At 40.5% G+C, this 22,824-nt stretch overlaps 1 protein-coding gene across 5 annotated transcripts in view; it reads left to right on the top strand.

Annotated features, from left to right (window-relative positions):
- The window catches only part of baiap2b (BAR/IMD domain containing adaptor protein 2b), a 76,831-nt gene that overhangs the window by 10,526 nt on the left and 43,481 nt on the right, over positions 1 to 22,824 (top strand). For 3 of the 5 annotated variants that reach the window (XM_034119859.1, XM_034119860.1, XM_034119857.1), the window contains exons 2-3: positions 11,213 to 11,288; positions 14,986 to 15,072. In XM_034119859.1, coding sequence (XP_033975750.1) covers positions 11,213 to 11,288; positions 14,986 to 15,072 — 163 coding nt within the window. The remainder of the gene's footprint in view (positions 1 to 11,212; positions 11,289 to 14,985; positions 15,073 to 22,824) is intronic. The other 2 variants (XM_034119862.1, XM_034119861.1) reach the window with 1 other exon arrangement.

Raw genomic sequence — 22,824 nt, 5'->3', positions numbered from 1 at the left:
CAGCACCTTCCTGTGGTACGAGCCGAACGTGAGGTGAATCACGATGGGTCGCTCTGTCAAGGGGGGAATTCCGACACTTCCATATTTGGCGCCGGAAGTGCCCCCTCCCTCCCTTTCTTTTCCTTTTTGGAGCTGCATCTGCGGAGTAGGGGCCACTGACTCTGCTTCTGCTCGCCGATAACAGCTCATCTGAAAGGGAAATTGGATGGGTTTCACACACATTCATACACACTGACACACACACACTGAATTTTCATCTCCTGAGGGTGTGAAAGCAGTGCAGCTTTAGCGTGCCGATTGTCACACTGGCTGAGCAGAAGCAAATAATGTCCATTTCCCGCTCGGAAATAGAGTATGGATATACATCAGCTCATCACCCCTATCTGTAATGCAGTGGGGATCTCTAATGGCTTTTTAACATTAGCAATCATGGTGTCCACTGCTTCTCATTAGAATGCACAATGCATCTTTCTGATTGGGTGTACACTTATTGGCAGCTGTATTGGATTGCATCAGATTGAACAGGTGGTCACTGAGTGTATGTGAGATGGAAATCTTCTGCATGGAGGCATAATTCAGTCGGGTGCAGATCAAAGGGAGGCAACCCACAATGAGAACTGGGTTTGCTGACTGCTTCAATTCAGCTTGTAACTAGTTGAAGAATGATACACTGTATGACCCTAAGTATATGGAAACCAGTCATGGTTCATGGTGTTGGCTATGTGCTTTATTTACAATGAATAAAAACACAAATTCTTAATGACAGAAAATAGTTGGAAATTGAAGAAGATCTTACACTATAAATGTTATGTATAGATTTGTAAAAATATGAAATATAGCACCAAGCCATGCTGAGCCTCAGGGCTGCCTGCAGGCATCTGCAACAACAAGCTGCTGTTGGTAATAATCTGTGATTCAGCAGTGAGGTGAAACAAACACTACTGAGCTTTACCTCAACCTAACATGACAGCAATATGTATTAGCCTACATCTATTATAACATCACATACGCTCTTATAAGTAAAAGCAAGTGCTCTCACTCTGCCTTACTGATGAATTTAGATTGCAGCATTGTGCTCTTACTAGGGCTGTGCGATTATGGCAAAAATCCTAATCACGATTATTTTGGTCAATAATTGATATCACGATTATTAAAAACGATTATCCATTTACTTTGAAACATCCATTTATTGAAACAAAAATGTGAACAGTATGTTTTTAACAGTTGATTACCCTGAACTTTAAGTATAATTCAACTGAAAAACCAATAAAAAAATAAAATAAAAAAAAATAATAATTACATTTTTTTTTTTTTTTAATAAAAATAATAATCGTTTTATTTCGATTACGTTGTTTTCGTAATCGTTGCAAGCCAAAATCGTAATCGAGATTAAAATACGATTAATTGCACAGCCCTAGCTCTTACAATACACTTGAATTGGAGGTTGTTAAACTTCTGCTTCCATGATGTTGTATTACATTCATGTAATGCACTTGATGCAAATCCATCAGTAATTTCCTGTCTTATCTGTTTGTACTGTTTGGAAAGTCACCGACAGGGTTCATGAGAATTAAAAGACCTTTCCGTTAATCAGTAGAGGTTTCTGATAAAGCACACAGGAGAACACAACTGTAAGATATGTGGAATGTGACTTTAAAGGGGCCCTATCCTGCTCATTTTCAGGTTCATATCAGTATGTAGTGTCTCTCCTGTGACGTGTCCATGCTTTAATGTTCAAAAAGCTCTTTATTTGTCTCATACTGCCTGTGCTGCAGCACCTCTTTTCACCCTCTGTCTGAAACCAGAGCTCAGTCTGCTCTGATTGGTTAGCTGGCCGGCTCTGTTGTGATTGGTCAACCACTTGGAGATGTCCCGCCCCTTAGCCTATCCCGTACAATGTGTTGAAGCACCAGCTAATAGAATCATGAGTGTTACATAGTGATGTCACTTTGTTATGGAAGTAAACAAAGGAGTCCAATGGAGGCATAATTCAGGCAGTGGGGGTCGGAGTGTGGGGGAGAGAAACTCCCTCTGGAGGAATTGTAGCCTTTGGAGACCATTTACATGCACTAAAACCTATACAACATGCTACATTTGCTAAGCAAATGTTGAGTTATGAGTGTTCCCTTTCCTGTAGTGTGTTATAGGTTTTTGTGCATTTAGAACAGGGGTGTCAAACTCAAATACACAGTCGAGGGCCGGACTGGTTCAATGTTTATTGCAGAACTTATTGAAATGAACTTATTGCACATATTCAACCTGGAACCAACAAAGCTTAAATGATTGCCTATAAAAACAACATGAAACATTAAATAATCAGTTGCATTCATTTCTTATGGCTCTACGTATCTGCAGCTTTTCCAGAGTCATTTCTTATGATTACATTTTTCCACAGGCCTTCAGCTTCAACAGCTTCAAAAAAACTATTTCCCTCAAAGAAAAACCAAACATGCTCTGTTGTCTCAAGATAAAAAGTGCAGAAGGAAACATCCATGTAAACTCAGTTTGCTCTGTGATGCTAGTTCAGATACTTGGCATCTCATCTTGGGTACAAGTTCATCAATGTTTGGGCTCAGGCTCTGAGCTGAGGAGACCCTCAGGATTCAGTGAAGGTGTGCGTGCAATATACCAGCGGGCCAGATCTAATAGTAATTAAAAATGATCCTGCGGGCCGAAATTAAATCCACCACGGGCCTGATTTGGCCCCCGGGCCTTGAGTTTGACACATGTGATTTAGATGGCTGCAAAGGCTAAAACCCTCCTGCCAGGGTGAAAAGAGGTGCTGCAGCACAGGCAGTATGAGAGAGATCAAGAGCTTTTTGAACATTAAAGCATGGAGACATGTCACAGTAGAGACACAACATACAAATATGTACCTACAAATTAGCATAATATGACACATTTAAATGTGAAACTGCAATTGAAAAATATTTTGTGCCAAAAATAAAAAATCAAATCCTGATCTCAGTATTGATCAAAATAATTCAGATTGATCATTTTTGCCATAATGTGCAGCCCTAGTTCACATTGTAACCAAACTACCCAGGACTATTATAAGCAGAGTATTTGTGTTTGTTCAGAACAATACCCATCTTGTTTTGATTGAAAATGTCATGTGGTGACAATAAATTGCTTCTGTGCTGTGTGTTAGTGTGAGTGATGACAGTTTATACACCAGCTGACACCTGTACACGGTGAGAAATGGGACTGTGGTGGCAGATTATTGAGAGAGGTGTCATACTGTATGCTTGCACACACACACACAAATGATCACACACCGTAAAACTTGATGACAAGGGGTCACCTTGACTAGTGAGTGGTAGCCAAACACACCCCAGTGCACCGTTTCCAGGACGACCAACCAGATGAAATGACCTTTCCTGTGTATGTTTGCATGTTTGCTTATAATCTGGGTAACCTTCATATCCTGACCAGTTCACACACATCTAATAGCAGGGGACGGAGAGTAGACTTTACTTATCAGCACTGAAACTGTTGACTCAGTGAACTTCACATGATGTCACCTCCTGCAGATTCAGCATCCAATCCTCTGCACTAAGAGGAGGAGGTAACCTTCGTTTTAGTCATGTGACAGGGAAATTAAAGAGAGATAGCGAGCTTAATTCAGTTTGGACTTAGTTGGAGTTGCATTTATCCTGAAATTATCATTCGTAATCATTATAATTTAATCTCTGCAGCAATGATGTGTCTGTTTATGTGTGTCATTATTATTTCTTCTTGCTAGAATGTGTGGAGAAATCCTAAGTAAAAGGAAATACAAACTTACAAACATTGCCATTTGCTTTTGGAAACATTTTGTGGAATCCAAAATATCCATCAACATTCTTGGGACACGAATATAATAAGTGACGATATAGGGACTAGAAAATGAACTGGTGTAGATCTGCAGTAGTATGAGGAAAATAAACCTTGGAAGGAACTCAAGTACTTGACTTCCATTTTGACCAAACACAAAATCTCTGTTGTGATTTATTGTGATGGAGAACAGTATATTGTCTTGTTCTCACATATTGGCACTATTGCATAGTACATAAAAAGCCTCTGAATCTCTGAGTTTAAAAAAGGCCTTAACACTGATTTTAGATTGACGGTTAACATGTTAAAAGGACAAAGGTGTCCAAAAAGAGTTGTTCCCCAGGCGTCATTGAATAAGCTCTAATGATTGAAACACGAATACATAAACTGATGCCACTTGGTTTAACCTAGTTATTTAAAAATGTGGTTTCTAGTGCTGTCAACTGATTTAAAAAAAGTGAATTGGCAATTCTTGCAGATTCCTCTACTTTCTTTGCCTATTCGCTGGCTTTATTCGTGGTGAACATCAGCACTTTTAAACTTGGTAATGGGATTCCTTTGCGTACATTTTTTTAAAGAGTTCAGTTTTTCCAGATTAATCGCAAGCTGTAATGTTGACAGCCCTTTTTTTTTTTATTCTGCCTCTGTCTCCACCTGGTCTGTCCCTGATCTCTCTCTCTCTCTCCTTGTTGGGTTGCCAGGTCCATTTTTGGTGGTGGGTCAGTTTAGCGGTGAGCAGCGCAGCATGCTGTAATGGAGCCACATGGCTGGCTCCCCTTTACAGCAATTTACGCCCCAACATGATACAAACCTGCTGCTGTTTCTGTAGGCTCTGACTCACTCCTCACACTCTCCTGCTGCCAACGCACGCACACGCGCACGCACACGCGCACGCACACTCACTCACTGCCTCCCCTAAACATTCATGGCAGAGCCTGCTAGTTCACAATGTTCTTAATACTGCTTGTTTTTCCCTTTGTTCTCTCGAGTGTTTAGCTGTGATTGTAGTGGAAGTAATTACTGCTTTGCACAAGGCACAAAACAAATGGAAATGAGAAATAACAAAGTATATTTATCTCCAGTTTATCAAATTTAAGTATTTAACGCTGTGAGGTGGTTTGTATTCATCACACTTTATATGTTAAGTTTTATATATTCAGCCCTGATTAAAAGATACCATTTTGTTTTTTACCAGATATAATGCAGAAAGAGATTTGACAAATACTTGAAGTGTTTACCCAAGCAGCCAGTTTCAAATGTGTGAGTCACTGTATTCTTGATGTTGTATGAATACACTTGTCATAATCACCTTTGTATTGTTACATTATATTGCATTAATGTTCCACATCAGTCATCTGTCAGGAGACGGGTGGTCCATGGCTGCCATGTTGCTCTGATGGATGATTTAGCCTTGATGTTGAGGGATAGCTACTAGCTTTTCAATCTCCCTCTCCTCATTTACATGCATTTACATTAGCCGTAGTTTAGTGTTATGGCCGCAGTGGTTACTATAGTAAAATATCACTGTGATTCAGCTGTGTTATTGGGAATATGTGTTCATCTCTCTGAAATACAGGAAAAACAAGAGAGTACAATTCGAAAACACTCACAACATATTCCTTACTGTGCTATTTGTAGTGTTACATGACTTGGAAACGTTGATCTTGAATTCAGCGGCTTCAGAGAAAATACAAATAGATTTACTACCTGACTTTCAAGCTTGAATCTTATGACTTGGAGACTAAGCGGAAGAATGTTGGCTGTTTAGAATATTCAAGAACCGAGCATGTTCAGGAGAAACATCCAATCAGTACGAAGCAATTGAGTCAGATTCTGGGATGTTCTGAAATGCATTTAAATACGTTTTCTTTAGGACTTAGAACGTTTTGTTTTAAAGATATGACGGTTGTAACACGTCTTTGCCAGAAAACAGACCGATGTGGTGGGAATAATTATACCTCTAAACCAGGCAAAGACCATTTTGGGTGTATGGTTGTTAAACTGATGCTACATGGCAGCCAGACCTGCCTGCCAGCACAGTGCACTTTGAACAACTACACACAAGAGCACAACTCAAACGTGTGTGTGTGTGTGTGTGTGTGTGTGTGTGTGTGTGTGTGTGTGTGTGTGTGTGTGTGTGTGTGTGTGTGTGTGTGTGTGTGTGTGTGTGTGTGTGTGTGTGTGTGTGATGTGTGTGTGTGTGTGTGTGTGTGTGTGTGTGTGTGTGTGTGTGTGTGTGTGTGTGTGTGGTGTGTGTGTGTGTGTGTGTGTGTGTGTGTGTGTGTGTGTGTGTGTGTGTGTGTGTGTAGTGTGTGTGTGTGTGTGTGTGTGTGTGTGTGTGTGTGTGTGTGTGTGTGTGTGTGTGTGTGTGGTGTGTGTGTGTGTGTGTGTGTGTGTGTGTGTGTGTGTGTGTGTGTGTGTGTGTGTGTGTGTGTGTGTGTGTGTGTGTGTGTGTGTGTGTGTGTGTGTGTGTGTGTGTGTGTGTGTGTGTGTGTGTGTGTGTGTGTGTGTGTGTGTGTGTGTGTGTGTGTGTGAATTCAAATATCCCCATTTTTACCAGTTGCAACATTACAGTGATGCCACATTAAAGCAACAATTATTAGTGATACTATAATTTAATATTTTGGATTCTAAAAGTATGTTTTGATGTTTATACTTTAGAGTAGGATTTTGAATGCAGGACTTTTAATTTAGTATGTGTACCTTTGTAGTATTGCCACCGTTACTAAAGTAATTATCTGATTACTTCTTCTACCCCTGCTTATTCTCTAATATGAATACAGTAATGTGTTGTCTTTAAGATGTCAACTATGATTCATGTTATCTTTCAGTCGTGCTCAAAACAAACTATTTTCTCTTCATTGAGAAATGTTGAAACCAACTTGTTTTCCCACTTCTCCTTCAGAAAGGTTCATTCCACCTCTGTCAGGAGTCAGCTAATTATTTGTGTGATATTTCCATCTCCCCTTTAGATCAGTGATATGCTTCACGGTAGATTTCAAAGTGTTCAGTGATTAGCTCCGCTGTGGCATTTAGTCTGCTCCTGTCAGGCAGCTAGGACTCAAAAAGCTGCCCCTGTGAAACAGAAGCCGTATAAATAATTGACAAAACCAGTCTATCATTATCTTTGGATAAATTAGACATAATTTAATCTTTTTTTTGTATTAAATGTTTAAAAAAAGCTGAAAACAATGAACCATTTGTGGCATTTTCCATCCAGATAACAATGAGTTGAGTTGATCTAGGATGTTTATGAAAGCTTTTTCCCAACGCTGCAATGTGATAACACAATCCCTGTATTGTTATCAAGTTTGGGCATTTAATTGGTGAGGTGATTAGCCGTTCGATTAGAACACATGACCGAAGCACACGGGCAAAATGCGACAAAGCGGGGTTTAGTCGGTAATCCCTTCCCTTTCCAATGCACTCTGTCAAATATGGTCTTTCATTCAGTGGAATGCTAATCAGCCTCAGTCCCTGGTGCTGAAGGAACAAGCTCAGCTGATTGAGAGTGGATTAAGCCAGGATGGGCCCACTAAATGATCCCTAAACTGTGTGAGTACGTTGTGAGGGGAGGAGAACTCATGAATTGTTTCATCATCACCATGTGCAGGGCAGCATTGACGTGATTGACATATTGTTTCGGTGTTGATGTGAAGAGTCTACTTAGGACATTATTTACCACTCTAACATGTGTTTGGCCTTTGGAACCCACCTACGTTTCCGGTACTTCTGAATGAAGAGAATTTGGAAAAGTTCAAGAGCTTGAAAATTGCCACCATATTGGTATTCATTGCAGTGAACTGCTTTGTAAGGCTTGGTCAGTAGTTCTCAAAGTGCACGGTGCAGAGGCATGACATGAGAATGGTGATTTTTCCAAAAAGGCTAATGACAGAAAACATTTGGGAACCACTGGGCTATGTGCAGAGGTGTGTGCCAAGTATGCAGCTCTGCTTTTAGAAGACATGTGTTGGGTTAGGGTTAGAGCTGGGGTTGGGCAGCAGTATGGCTAGCCAATTGCAGCACCACCTGAAACAAAATGGTCTCCTTTATTCTTCTATGTGTGTGCAAATTAAGCAAAGGAGATATTTTGTGGGCTTGAACTTTGGACAGAGCCAGATCAGCCGGTCCACCCATTTTCATCCTTAATGCTAAGCTAAGCTAATCTTCTGCTGGCTCTTGCTTTATATGCGTGTGGTGTTATTGGGTTTGGTTCATAAAACACTGCAAGAATGTGAATGAACATGTTTTCCAGCAATGTTGGACTGTGGGTTGGTTGGTCGTCCAAGTTTTTTCAAAGCCATGGTTAACACATGAATTGGATGAGATTGGCTTATTTGATTGAATAAAGTTCTTATTGTGTTTTCCACTTCCTCTGACTGGTGTATCAGTGAAACTGTGTGTGTTTATCCACATGTCTGAAAGTATTTGAACAACATAGTTTCAGAAGGAGAATTCGAGGCATGAAGCCAAACCTGTCCGACAGTGATTACATAACGCATTTCATCACTCAGTCAGTCCCAGGCATGAAACACTCTACACACATACACACACGACACAGAGACAATACGTACCTCTGTTGATTTAGACATGAGAACCGTGCCGCTCTCCGTCTTCTATAATTCATCTTTTGTTGATCGTCCCTTTCTTCCTGCCAAGCGTCTGGAGCGCTTCCACTCACTCGGTTTGTTCATCAGCCGAAGCCTTACGTAACCCGAAATACACCCAGAGATGGGAGTGGGGCGAGAGGAAATCGGGGTATAAATAGGTTTGTTTTTCTCCAGAAATGCACAAAGAAACCCTGCTAACCTCTTTTTTTTTCATTTTGTCATGTTTGTGTGAGTTCTGCGGTAGAGCGATGATAGAAAACTCTCCTTTGAGAATCCATAGCCGGGTGCTTTTGATCAGAAGTTCTATCAGTTTCTCATCAATAAATCAGCTTAGATCAAAACCAGTTTCCTCACATGCTGTATTTATTATCAGCCCATATCCATGCAAGTCCCATTCCTCTACATTTCCTGAGTAAGTTTGTTTTTGCACCTGTACCGTAAAGCTGTTCACTGGGCAGTCAGCCTGTTTCTCCTGCACCTCTGCGTCGTCCTGTCCTACTTCCTTCTTCCCTTTCTGAAGTTATGGTGAAGTTAATGTACCAAGGTGACTGTTGTGCGTCAGCCGGCGGGCATTAGCAGGCACCCCTCGTAGCGAGCAGCCACGAATAGATGTGTCTGTCAACCTTAAGTGTACCCTCGTATCGCCCCTGACTTATGCTCATTTTTCTGTTTCTTTCTAACCAGCTACATCTCCTTACTTTTCTACTCCCACGCTGTCAAATATTCAACCGATAACGACCTGTAAACACAGTGCTGCCTTTTATCTGAACTCCTGCTGAAAAAAGGCTGCATTTTAGTAATTGCAACGTATTTGATCCTTCCCCTTCTCCTCAATCATCCCTCAATCTTATTGCCTTCTTACGTGCTTAAAGGGCTACACACAGTATCGGAAAAAAATGACATTGCAATCGTTTTTCCTGCAATGTATTTCTATATAAGGAATTAGCCCTATATGACAATGTTTTGCTCAACGTCATCATTTACGTAGCCGAAAGATTCTGATGGTCTAGGACTAGCGGCGTCTGCTTTCGTTGTTTGATACATTTATCAAGAATGATTGTGATTGGTGGTTAGTCTATGCAAGCAGAGCGTTCATATAACAAGCAACTCTCTGTATCTAAAAACCCTTGGATCACAATAAACCATGTTCTTTCAGAGGGACTCCTCCTTCATATTATTCATGGGAAAGTGTTTGTCTTTTAACAAGCATCAAAAAGATTGTTTGATTTAGTTCATTTGCCCTGACACATGCACATCGCTATATCGTGGCTGAAACATGGGTGCTTCTGACTGTGCTGCCTGAAACTTGCAATTTCAAAGTAAGAAAAGACAGTAAAAGAACTAAGAGTACTGGGTCTTGCCTGAGACGCCGCAGTAGTGAAAAGGCACCTTTTGAGGGGGAGGTTGAGTAACTCCAGAGACACACAGAGACAGTAAAACCTATTGTATATTTACTTGTTAACAAGGGTTCACGCTGCTTGTTGTGTTCGCTGCAGACACACTCCACTGCCTGTGAGCTGACCCATGCTTTGTTATCCGTCATAAAAAAGGAGCGATTTAGATGTAGTGCTTTGTGTGTTTGTGTGTTTCTGGGATAATTGCGTGCTGGTTGAGCCTTTTCTCCAAGTTTCCCTTTATCACCCAAAACCGGATCAAACAAGAAGAAATGGCACATCTCATGTTGCTGACTGTTGAATCTGCACTTACCAAAAGACATTGAAACACTTTGTTCACTGGTTTTCATTTTAGCTTCTTCTGTTTTCACAGTAGAATATTTACTTATCATTTTCATTAGTGTAGCTAAAACCCAAAGAATAAAGTTAGACCATTTAGTTTCTGCTCTAGTCAGAGACGATAAGAACATTACTTGTGCCTTTCCTGGCCAAAATAATTGCAATTGCGATATGATCCCGATAAAAATATAATTATCTCTAAAACTCTTTAAATTGCACTAAAACATACTGGAATGGCTTTACCTTACATCTTGTTAAGAACAAAATATACTTCTGGCACCACACGTCTCTTTTAGTGTATATAATATTTAGTAAAAAACAATTCAAAAGTCTTAAATAAGGTAATCATTACTGTAGGTCCCACTGCAAAAAAACATGTATAATGTGTTCTTTCTCACATGATAACTCAAGTATTTCTTAAAAAAAGGCTCTATTTTTTATTTAAGTAAGTCATCTGAAAATATTCAAGATTATTCCGATACTATAAATCTACCACAGTCAACTTATTGTGAGTTTTATCTATTTTCGTACAATAAATTCCTATATCTAACCCCACGTCTGTTGGATATGCTGGCTATATACCACCAGAACTTAGAGAGAACATATTTTATTTATAACTTAGGTGACCATCCCCTTTTATAAAAAGCAATTAGCAGGAACAGTGAGCCGCAGTTCAGAGAGTGTGAGAGAGACGGAAGGAAACAGTGATGGGTCCAGGTCTACTGCTGAGAGGAGGGGAGTCAGCAGCCAAAACCAGGGTCTATTTGAATAGAGACAGCCCCCCCTTATACACAAACACAAACACCACAACACTAATACACACAAGCCCTCCCAGTGACTTGTCCTCCATCGCCCCAGTCCCTTCCATGAGCTTGAAACAAATCCCTGCTGCACTCCTCTTGCTCCTGGTTGGCTCATCTGACGGTGTGTGTGTGTTCGTGCCCCAGTAAAGAGTGGCGCTCCGTCATTCTAGCTCATATCACTGTTTGTATCGGTATCTTGTCTGCCTTTTGACTAACCAAACGTGCTGTTTTTTCTCTCCCCCCTTTCCAGTCCATCATGGAGCAGTTCAACCCCTGCTTACGGAACTTCATAGCCATGGGGAAGAGCTACGAGAAGGCGCTGACCAGTGAGTACACCAACCGTTTCTGGTTTTCTCTCCGTCTCCGTCCTTCTTTCATTCCTCCTGTCTGTCCCGTATAGTCCAGGCAGAGGGCCAGCCGACCCGACACTTGGTGCTGCTTTTATTTCCTCTTTGATTTCTCTTTAGTAGAGATGTGTGATGACGACACAGTATCTTTCTAGTGACTTCTGCATCAACCCAGAATCCTTAACTTGACCAAATGCAGAAACTCCTAGAATATGAGTCCCAAACAACGACACTCTGGGGTTGATATCCTCAGATAGTACCCGTGTGATGATGTCCACATGTCTTCCTCCTTCCGCCGGTTTGTTGGTCTTAAACGTCCGCCTCTACTGTACGTCCCTTGTCTTCTTTTTTTGGACAGGTTTGCATGGTTGTGTGTGTGTGTGTGTGAGAGCCACAGAAAAACTCAGGTGTTCTTTCAGCAGTGGCTCAAGGTTACAGAAGGAAAAAAAGCACTGGAAATGTCTTGGGGGAGCTAAGTGGAGCATAAGCCAATGGGGAAGTGGAACAGGAGGAGTTGCGAGAGTAACGGTACCCCCAGTGGGGCCGAGGAAACGGGAACAAGCCGGTATCGAGGACAAAAATGTAGTGGCGGAAAGAAAAGGTTGAGCAAAAATATTCCAAAACGTGAAGAGAAACTGATAAATAAGTAGCCTTTAGCAGCTTATTCCTGTTTACTGACTTTGATTGGAATCAGCAAAGATTAAGATATGTCATGCTCCCGGTTTTCGCTCAAGATAAGACAAGCCTCCAAGCATGTTGAGCTCATTTATCGATAACGAAGCTTCCTTCTGCAGGGAGGATGAGGATGGTATCATACAGTGTTTTCAGTGGTGGTGCTCTGTATTCTGTGTGCGGTGTGGAGCAGTGCAGGGCTCTCCCTCATGTGCTCGGAGGGGAAGACTCAGCAGCACACAAGACCAATAAAGGAGGCCTCACTCCAGTCTGATAGATAAGGCTATAAATAGAACTGCGACTCCCTCAGTGGGGATTACACTTCATCAATGCCAGGCAGCAGCACAGAGGCACAATATAGACTAGGGCAGAGTATCTATTGTCACTGGAGGAATGCCAGTTCAGCCTCTGGTTTTCACAAGCCCTGGGGTTTTCATCCCTTGAGACTGTGCAGACAAGCAGTATTGAGGCAGTAAGTTGTTGTGGTTTGTTTTCTTTGTTTGAGTTGAAAATAATTGGGCCATAATTGGACTCAATGTGGGGAGTGTGGTTAAGGCTTTACTGGAATTCAGTCTTTATTCAAATCTGCATTTGCTGGCTGTGAAATATTGCAAACTCACCCGGGAGAAGTAAAGTGAGTCTCAGCACTGATTTGATCGTTATGAGGTCAGAAGATATCTAGTCTTGGTTAAAACTGCATTACATTTAACACAACCCATTTTATTTACTATGAGAGCGATCTAGATGCATGCAACGACATTTAAATGATTATATTTGTATCAAGGGGGACAACTAACGATAAAGAAAATTGTGGATAATCTGCCAACTTCTTCTTCAACTAGTCTATTGATGATTTACAGTTACGTGTGCCAATTAGCTTGCTTGCTTGTTTGTAAAGCTCAAAACCAACCCAAAAAGATATTTAGTTAACAATAGTATCAATCTGATCTTCATATTTGAGACTAACTAGACACTAAGTAACCTCTCTGAAACACTGTTGAAACAACTGTTACATGTCATGTAATGAGTGCTATAATACTTTGAACACAGTTATAACCTAGATGTCTTTTGAACTGCAAAGCATCAAATCCATTCTGACTGGTAGGGATTGTGAGAGGATATGATATAACACTGTGGAAGAACCTCAGCTGACTTCTTTCTTGTTTCTGTTTCATTCACACTGACACTCTCCGCTCTGTATGGGCTTTATATCCCTGTTCTAATCCTCCTTACAGGCGGAACCCTTCCTTCCTTCCTTCCCTTCCTTCCTTTCTTCTCCTTCCTACCTCACTTTGTCACGTCTCAACTGGCAGACAAGCTAAGAATCTCCTGAAGCGTACCCGGCCTCACCTGGCCTGCTCTCCTCCCGCTTGGGGATTTCTCCGACATCGATTCAATTAGTCGCGCTCACCCAGCCGTTTTAACCTCACTTCCATCCCTACTATTGTACTCTTTTATCCCAACTAGGCTCACTAAAGCCAGGTTTAGGAGAAGCTAGACAGAGGTCTTGGCTCTTCTCTGTCATAGTTAACCCAGGAGGGATGGATCGCTGTGTAGGGATTTACTGGTTTGGTCAAAGAATTGGAAGTTATATCAGAAGATGTCTCGTGTTTGTCTTATTGAAGATTCATTTGATTATGTTTACAGACTGAGCAGCCAGGCATTGTTTTAATTTCCAGAACAATAACTTGAATAGCAGTGGGCTTCTCTTATTGTCTCCATGGGCTCGTCATGAAGTAAACCTCAACTCAGAATAGACTTCCATTGTTTCCCATATGAATATGTAAATACATTGTCATTGTCCCCCCACTCTGGGGGATTCTGCATCAGTGTCCTGCGGCAGCTCAAAGCACATCGACATGACGGCTCTGTAATAAACTCAGCCCTCATCCATATGTATCTCCCACTCGGACATGTTTCATGTGTCAGTCGCTGTGTGGCTAACCCTGAGCTGCTTTATTTATTTAACCGTGGCTGTTGGAAAGGCCTGAGTCACCGCTATGTCTCAGCCAGTGTCCCTGGCTTGTGTGACAATGCACCGCAGAGAATAATGGATGACGTATAGAATTTGACTTGGCTGTGGAAGGTGCGTTACGACTGCTTACGTTTCAGAAGGTAGTTGTTAAGATGGTGCTGTTTAGGATTTTATAAGATTCAGTTCAACCAAATACCTGCATACTTGGTGTTATCTAGCCATGCACATAGTATGTGAATGTTTCAAAGAGCACAAAACATCAGTAGGCGTTTGAAATATTTAGAATTTTAGAAATCCCAATATAGTATAACTATTTAGTTCTATTCAGACCTAATACACTGGCTTTTAACCAGCTTTCAAACTCATGAATTTGTGACTCAAACTTGACTTTCTTTATTATATTTCATTGTCTCACCCTTAACTTAATTTGACTGGTCCCAAACAGAGATCATATTAACTAGACAATGGCTTTTAGGGATGTGTTTCCCAGATTTGACCACAATGTCAAATGTCTTGTATGTGGCTCTTTTTTAAACATTTTAAAAGAGGTAGTTTAACACTTTATATATTAGATTAATTTGCCTTTGGATTGGCCAATTCCACATCATGGAATCAAAGTAAACTTATCCTTGGGATGGCAGCTTTTAAGATGAATTAGAACTAGAAACCGATTGCATGGCTATATACCATTATGATAAAGTACAAACAGTTTTTTGCTGCAATTAAAAGAAACTGATTAAAAAGGGGTTGACCTCAAAGTGGTTGTTGCTACAGACCGTTTTTAATGTTTTATAACTGGTTGTTCTTGAGATTAGTGTCTCAGCTGTATCTCTGTTTCCTGTAGTTGCCTCCATAGAGCTTTTTCTTTTCCTGCCTGGTCTCCATTTCCGCCTGTCGCTCTTTTTTTCCCCATGCCCAACCTTACCTCTCTGTGGGGGGGTGGGCTTTAGGGGAGGGTTGCAGGAGCTGAAGAAGATACATTTCAACTCCGCCCCCTTGATCTGATGCCCAATGCTTCCATGTTTCCAGGTGTCACATTTGCTGCAAAGGGCTACTTCGACGCTCTGGTGCGGATGGGCGAGATGGCCAGCGAAAGTCAAGGCTCTAAGGATCTTGGTGAGTCCTAGTAGTGGCTGTAGCACCCCTGGTGGGGTAGAGGGGGGTTGCACAAGCAGATGGTGAATGGGATGGCTCGTGCTGTTGAGCAGAAGCAGCTGATGACCAACCTGAAACCGGACACACACACACACACACACAGCGCCATTCTTCACATAACTCGATCATTACGATACTTTAAATGATAAAAATAGAACATTAATCTGCTTTTACTTTAATGTGGAGCTTATTCATACAATTAAGCATGTTCTAATTTAAGAGGAATTGATTCAGCATGTTTGTCACAGCATTCCCATTTGGTTAATCTCTTGTTTCCCTACCATTCAGGAAAGATAAAGGCTCTCCAGTTGTTTTCTTTTATGTTCCAGCGCCAATGATAAATTCACAAATGTGTCTGGCATAAAATATTCAAAACAAATCACATGCCAATGTGGATTAGCTCTCGTTCCTTAAAAAACCTTTGATATATTTATAGTCTTCCAGTTCGTCAACAACATGTCGCTCAGATCTCTCGCAGTGTGTTGCCTGGTTTCAGTTGGATCAGCCCTGGTTCTGCTCATTATAGGCTCATCTATAGTTATACATTGCATAGGCGGTAATGGAGAGCCCTTTTCTAGCAGATACACAGGTAGGAACATCTGTAGGAAGCAAGGCAGGTGTCTATATTATTGTCGCGCATTGTGCAAAGTCGAGTCAGAGTCACAGTCACACGGCGAGGAGTGTGTCGAGTCCGCGTTGCCGCTGGATCACTGATTCCCTTTTGTTTTTTGATGGGACCTAAGATAGCAGACGTGAACATATGAGGGAGAGATGGTGAAAGGATGGGAAAAGAGGGACATCTGACGGAGAGGGTATAAAAGCTGCATTCATTATTCATGGGGAAACCTTTATGGGTGCTCCCTCACATTTATCCTCAAGCCTCATCATTTCATTATTCCTCCCCGTGTCTTTTTGAGTAAATACTCAGCCACTTTAATTTCAATTAATAGAAGCTCATTACTATCGCTTTTACGATCATCAATGTTTGAGAAATCTACTCTCTGCTTTAATACAGCAGTTTTGTTGAGGCCTATGACTCATGGTAAACACTCAATTATTCAAAACAACCAAAGAGTGTAAATACAAACCCTTTGAATAGCAAGGCCGTTATTTTTGTCTCTGAACATCTGTTAAGTAAAAACCACTTTGTGTTCTGGAGTTGTCTTCAACTATAAAACCTCCATCATAAAGTGTTCTGGGACAATTTGTTGCATAAAGTACTGTGTTTTACATGTAAGGCACTGATATGCTTTTTAAATGTCTCTGCATCACGACGACTCATTTAAAAATGCATAAGGGAAAGTTTGACTTGGTGTGTGACGTTCCCAACAGGATATCTGTACATCCCCATTTCCATCAGCTTGGTTGCTTCGCTGTCATTCATTTCATGCTTTCTTTGTGCTTTTATAGTCTTTTACTTGTATATATATTGTGGTTGCCTGTTTCATGTTCTTTTGTTCCTTTCTCTTTCTGGAAGCCTAACCATGACTCAGAGAAATCAGCAGGGATCAGAGCTGGTCTGTGCAGACTCAAAGGGGAATTGTTCGGACAAAGCAGTGTATTTCAGCACTTGTGCTAAGCCTTACAGCCTTTGTGCATTACCATAGAAATAGGCTTGTTACCAGGCATAATGCAAAGAGAGTAAATAATGTAGTTCAAGGAGGATTCTCCAATTGTAACTTTAGATTGAACATAATCTGCTTTTGTTTCCAGTATTTGTTTATTGTTAACATAATGTGATAGTGGGGTCTCCAACACATTCAAATCTAACACAAGAGCTTATTTCTGAAGCCATTTATTTAGCAGGAAAGACATTTTTCCTAGTGACTTAATAAATACGCCTCCAAAATATATATTTGTAATTGTCAAAGCCATGTCAACTTGTTTTCACAAAATACTTCAACATTGCTCTTTTTACTGTGTTTGAAAGTTTGTAGAAAACTGCACAAATCAACCTGATCAACATATTTGTATGTTTATTTCAATTGGTGCCTTTAGTGCTCATTTGTTGTATTTCAGCAGAATACTAAGAGAACACTAAAAGCAGCAGAACTGAGAATACATTATTTTCCGTTTATTATTGTTCTATTAAACAATGTAATAGCATGTTTTATCTCATGTCGTGATGAAAGCATCTATTTCCGCCTTTACTGACATCTTTTTTGGGAGGCAGGAATAATAATGGAAAGACAAACAGTAACACAGCTTAATTAAATACAGCTAAATAAACACCAAAGATAGATTGGTAGGAAGAGAGGAATGATAAGAGATATGTTCACTAACATTTCCCTCATTAGGCAGATTCATTGATCTATCATGAAGTAATCAGCCTTCCTGTTGATATATTACAATGTGAGGTGGCAGTGGTATTAATACTCAGCCTATTTGTACGTAAGAAAACACATTGAGCACCATTGATGTGGAATCAATGAATAGAAAAGAAAGCCTGCTAGCTAATGAATTAGCTGATAACAAGGATTGTGGTTGTGTGTGTATACAAGTATGTGTGTGTTGGTTTTCATTTCTTCAGCCAACACATGTCTGTTACTGTGACCAGAGCTCAGAGCCACAGAGCCACAGATAAGAGTGTGTGTGTGTGTGTGTGTGTGTGTGTTTGTCAGGGATAATCACTCACACAGGGCTTTACCTCGCGCTTCATAATTGATGAGGACTGAAGGCAGATTTGTAAAATCGTCCAGCTTGTAATTGCGCATTTTAATTGGGTTTTGTTAGGGGGAAAGTGTGTGGGCGCGACGCTGCCGAGTGAACATGGTCGGACTTTAAACTGCTTGATCTCTCCGAGGTGGCGGAGCCGTTCTGCCAGAATCCCTCTGCCTGTACTCTCTGTAACAGTGTAATTAATTAGAGCTTCATTAAGATGAACAGCATTAGCACATGGACAGAGGATGTGGAACTGCATATGACAGAGCCAAGTCAGGAGAGAGAGCGAGAGCTGGGTTTGAGAAATTGAGCTCGATGGAGAAAGTGGAGAACATCATGTTCTTCAGGGAGGAGAGGCACTGGACTGTTTGATGAATTCATTGACTTCATTAGCATCACTAAACATAGCCAGAACTAATGGATAACTTCATGAACTGGAGAGAAGTTTCAAAACTGTCCTGAAGAAACAAGCACCTATTAAGTAGGCCGTGTATTGGCTAGACTCTGGCAATATGATACATATTAATTGAAGGGGCCCTATTTTGCTTTTTGGGATTATCCCTTTCCTGTAGTGCGTTCTATAGGTTTTGGTGCATGTAAATGGTCTGCAAAGGCTAAAATCTCAAAGTTCCCTCCAGAGGGAGTTTCTCTGCCACAAACTCCCCCCCCCCCTTCCTGAAACGCCTCCATTGGACTCCTTTGTTTACTTTTGTAACATCACTAACACTCACGCTTCAATTGGCTAGAAAATGGGCATAATAGGGCCCCTTTAATAATCAATATTGTTTTTGGCAGTTGATACAGTAGGACAAAAAATAATATCCAAAATGTATAGTAATTTTCTTACACAACGATTTAAAGTCATCTATTATGTATTCCAAAAACATTTGCAATAAAATAATGTCACGAAAAATCCTTCTGTTGGAAGACAAGCTGACAATTTGAAAGAATATAATGCATTTTGTTTATTTATTAACAGATTAAAAAGACATTTTGAAATCAAATTGCATACTAAAACACAGTCAACATGTGGAGGTTTTAACGGCATTAAGGGGTGTGTCAACCTGCCGTAACTTTTTATTTGAACGATCAGTCTATGCATACATGGGTATTGTTTGAATTCCTTGATTTACAATCTTCCTATATGTAAGAATATGCGTTTCTGACCATTAACCAGTTTGGTTATGCTGGTTTACATTTCTTTCATAGAGTTTGAGGTCCTAGCTTAAGGAGACACTGGGGCATAGGGATAATAACGGGATACATTTAAAAATAATTTGAGGTCTACCGAAGAGTTGGAATTTTTTTTTTTGAATCCTATACAAATTGGCACAATAGGAGCGAGGTCCCGAAGTGGACTATTTTCCGTGTGTCATTCCCATTGTCTCCCTCCTGCACTGGTCTTCATTTAAATTCAAACTCTTTTGTTAATACCTAATTGCAATGTTTCATATGAACATGGCAACTGCAAACAATGTTTTTATACGCAGATGTTCGTTGTGCACCCCGGAAGCTTCTGGTGTGTGTGTGATGCTGCGTGTCATTTTCACAGGAACACTGGTAATTTGGTGTGTCACTTTAGGAACAGTAGCAGAGGCAGGGGAACATTTTAATAGTAGATTTCAGCTCCTGACACACACACACACACACACACACACACCAATACACATGATGTAAACTGTACAGCCACACAAGTACACACCCTCACATGTCAGTGTAGGCTGTGCTCGAACTGAGTAATTGGGACTTAAAAAGAACTGTACATGATTATTATCCACTTTTGAAGCCCAAAATAAACCGGCACACATCTTTTGTAGATTCACTTATTTCTGGAGAGCGGTGTTGTTTATCACTCGGCACAGGAAGAGGAAATGATGCCTCTCTGTTTTCATTGGGTTATTCTTAATTTACCCGCCGCCCGGAGAGACGAGATACTACACCACTGCAGTGTTGGAGTGACATCCAACTCATCCTCTCCTCTTACACTACCATGCTCTCAGTGTCTGCGAACGCCCCCTCATTGATGTGGGAGCTCAGGCAGCCCTGGGAGAACACGCCGACTCTGCACTCGTTTCTAAAAATAGATGAAATAAATCGACCAGAGCCGCTTCCAAAGGAGGAGGAGAGAAGGAGTGTGATGCTTTCCATCCGCAGCCCAAAAATGGCTCGTCGGTGATGTCAGTACGGATGAAAACGTCGTCGTCTTTCTTCCGTATACTAAATATGGACACGGTATGAGGAATAAAAAAAATGGAAGGAAGCTCCTGCAGTTCCGGTTCCCCTCTCTGACCATATAAAGGCTCTGCCACTCAGATGCAAATATCAGCAGAGGTGCTATTCACACAGGTCTGCGCTCTGGCACATCATTCAGCAAAATGTCAGTCATTTTTGGCTTTGGTTTATATAATCTGTAGAGGTCACTGATTTTGTTTTAGAAAATGCTGCAGTTGAGGCGTTTTTCTTGCATTTCACCCATACAGTCTTCGAAAAAAGGAAGTCTGGACCATGTCACTATCAGTCAATGTGCTTGATTGAAACATCAAATTATATTATTTGTCATTTACTAGGATTTTTATTTAAAAAGGGATCCAATAAAACAAGTTAAGTTTTTACAAGTAACCTTTTGACACCATATTTGGGAATATTTAACCCATACTAATGTGATGTGTAGACCCTTCAGGTGTAAATAATCTGATATTATTAATATCTGAAAAGAATGAGGAAACTTTAACATTCTTTCCCAATATACACCATGAGATTAATTACTGCCCTACTAGACATTTCCTGCTTAGTGTGATCATGAGGAAATGAATATAGTGTATCCACATATTTCTGGATCTCATTAGATTTTCCTTCCATCTCTCTTTAATTCTCATAATTCTCTCGCATGTTCCCATTGCCGAGGGCGGAACACGCCTTAGCATAACATCCATCTCATTAAAACAATTTAAGGTTAATTCACATATCCAAATTTGAGGTCTAGAGAACAATTACCCTTTGGTTAATTAATTCATAGGAACACGCTTTAGAAGAGTGTGTAGGCCTTCAAGGCACATTCCTCCACTCCATCACACACTGTGAGAGGATAGCAGGCTTTCACAAAAGGGAACAAGGCTCAGCTACAACGTGGATATCACAGACTCCATTAGGCAACAGCTGGGGAGGATTTAATTATGTTTGGTCAAAACTGACAACATTTCCTTCCTGTTGTTTAATATTCATCAGCAGTGTAATGTTTTCCTCATTTCTCTCCAATAATTCTATTTTGTCTGCACAGCTGGATGGCAGCAGGAGAAATATGACTACTTCCTCCTAGAAGCAGAGGTAAAGAAAAGAGAAGATGAAAGCAATAATAGAGAATCATAAACAAGATTAGGAAAGCACTCTGAGATGTTATATTGCCTCGCAACTCTAAGGGACATTCGTCCACAGTATTCGCTATTGTTTCCCCTCCAACTGCGTGTTTTTTGAAATCTCACGTTGATTCGTTTGAGGAAAAGCTGGTGACCTCGTTGTGACCCCTCGTTTTTCTGAGCCAACACAGGCTGTATTTCCCTCGAGCTTCAACCCCAATCTGCATTCAGCCAGCGTTCAGTCTGCGTAGAGGGGAACTGCAGAGAGAGCACTCTTTCTTTAAAAAACACCTTGTCATCTCACTATGTAATAAGTCCCTCACTTCCATGCGCATTATCCTACAGGGGACATTTTCAGCTTTTTTAGATACTTTAAAGGATGAATTGTCAAAAAAAAGGTTCTAAACACACTCCCACACAACAAAGTCAGACCTGAGGAACATTACTTAAACTGAATTGAGTTATACATAACGATTAAATGATGTACGAACTGTCAATGTACAAGAGGATTGAGACATTGTAGAGGATGGGTTCTTTTCAATTGCATGGTCTGTTTTCTTCGAGACAAGATGGATGCATGGAAAACCTAAATGTACGTAAACTGTGGGATCAGTGCATATATGGTGTTAAAGTGGATATAGTCCCTTTAAAGCCACCCATTGGTTTTTGCATTAATATAATAAACTCATTAGCAAATGTTTACTGGGGTACTCATTTAAGTTAGAAATAGGGTCATTAGCTTCTGTCCAATCTGACTTCTTGACACAAGTGGATTTTCCCCTGTTGGCCATTACAAAATATTGGCTTCACTTTTCAGATGTTGCCTTATTCCTAAAAGTTTCTCAAAGTAATGTTTACGTCTTGGGTTTTAGTGTTGTATAGCTAGTACCTGACCCAGGGTGTGTTTCTAAACATGTATGTGGTTAATAGTTTCTTTCTTGTAATTCTTTAACCTGTTAAGCCCGGAAGCCCCAGAAAATGGTCTTACCTTTGCTGTTTTCTGATCAAAAGTTGTGTTCAATGGCATTAAAACGATAAAAACGCAGCTGAAGGTTAATCCATAGGTTAATCCAATGTGTCTGTGTCACTTTGAAATGATTTCTGATAATCCATCCTCATATTTATGGCAAAAACTGAGATTTCATATTAGCTGCTATTAGAGCTACAACCCAGCTTCCGGTTTTGGGCATTCTGGCTACGCATCACTCATTCACCAATGGGTAATGTTTAGATGGATTTGAGGAACTTCCCCTCGATTCTATTGGCTCTAACGGTTCAAAACAGGTGTCAATCAATTTCACTTGTTTTGCATCAATCTTGATACAGGGTACTTATTATATGTTTTAGTCTACTATCCCATCATTCAAGGGTGGTTTTCACTATAAGTAATGCTTTTTTATTATGTTCAATCTGAATTTACTTTAAAATAAAAAAAATCTATATTGATTCTGACTTTTCTACATCCAACTCACAGGTTTATCATTACTTTGAGAAAAAAGATTATTAATTTAACCCTTTTAGAAGTGAAGATGTAGTCATTTGTTCTGGGAATGTCATTTTCGAGCCTGAGACCTGAAAAACAGGCTCAGGGGTTAACAGGTTAAGAGGATGTATGGGTGCACACTCGAGAAGAATGCCATGCTTACAAGGTTGCACAAGATTGTGTTTTGTGCACTCTCTAGACAGCAACTGAATTGAG

Source organism: Trematomus bernacchii, unplaced genomic scaffold (assembly GCF_902827165.1).
Source record: "Trematomus bernacchii unplaced genomic scaffold, fTreBer1.1, whole genome shotgun sequence".
NCBI classification, from domain to species: domain Eukaryota; kingdom Metazoa; phylum Chordata; class Actinopteri; order Perciformes; family Nototheniidae; genus Trematomus; species Trematomus bernacchii.
The sequence above is the reverse complement of the archived record's forward strand: the minus strand, read 5'-3'. Positions and strand labels throughout refer to the sequence as shown.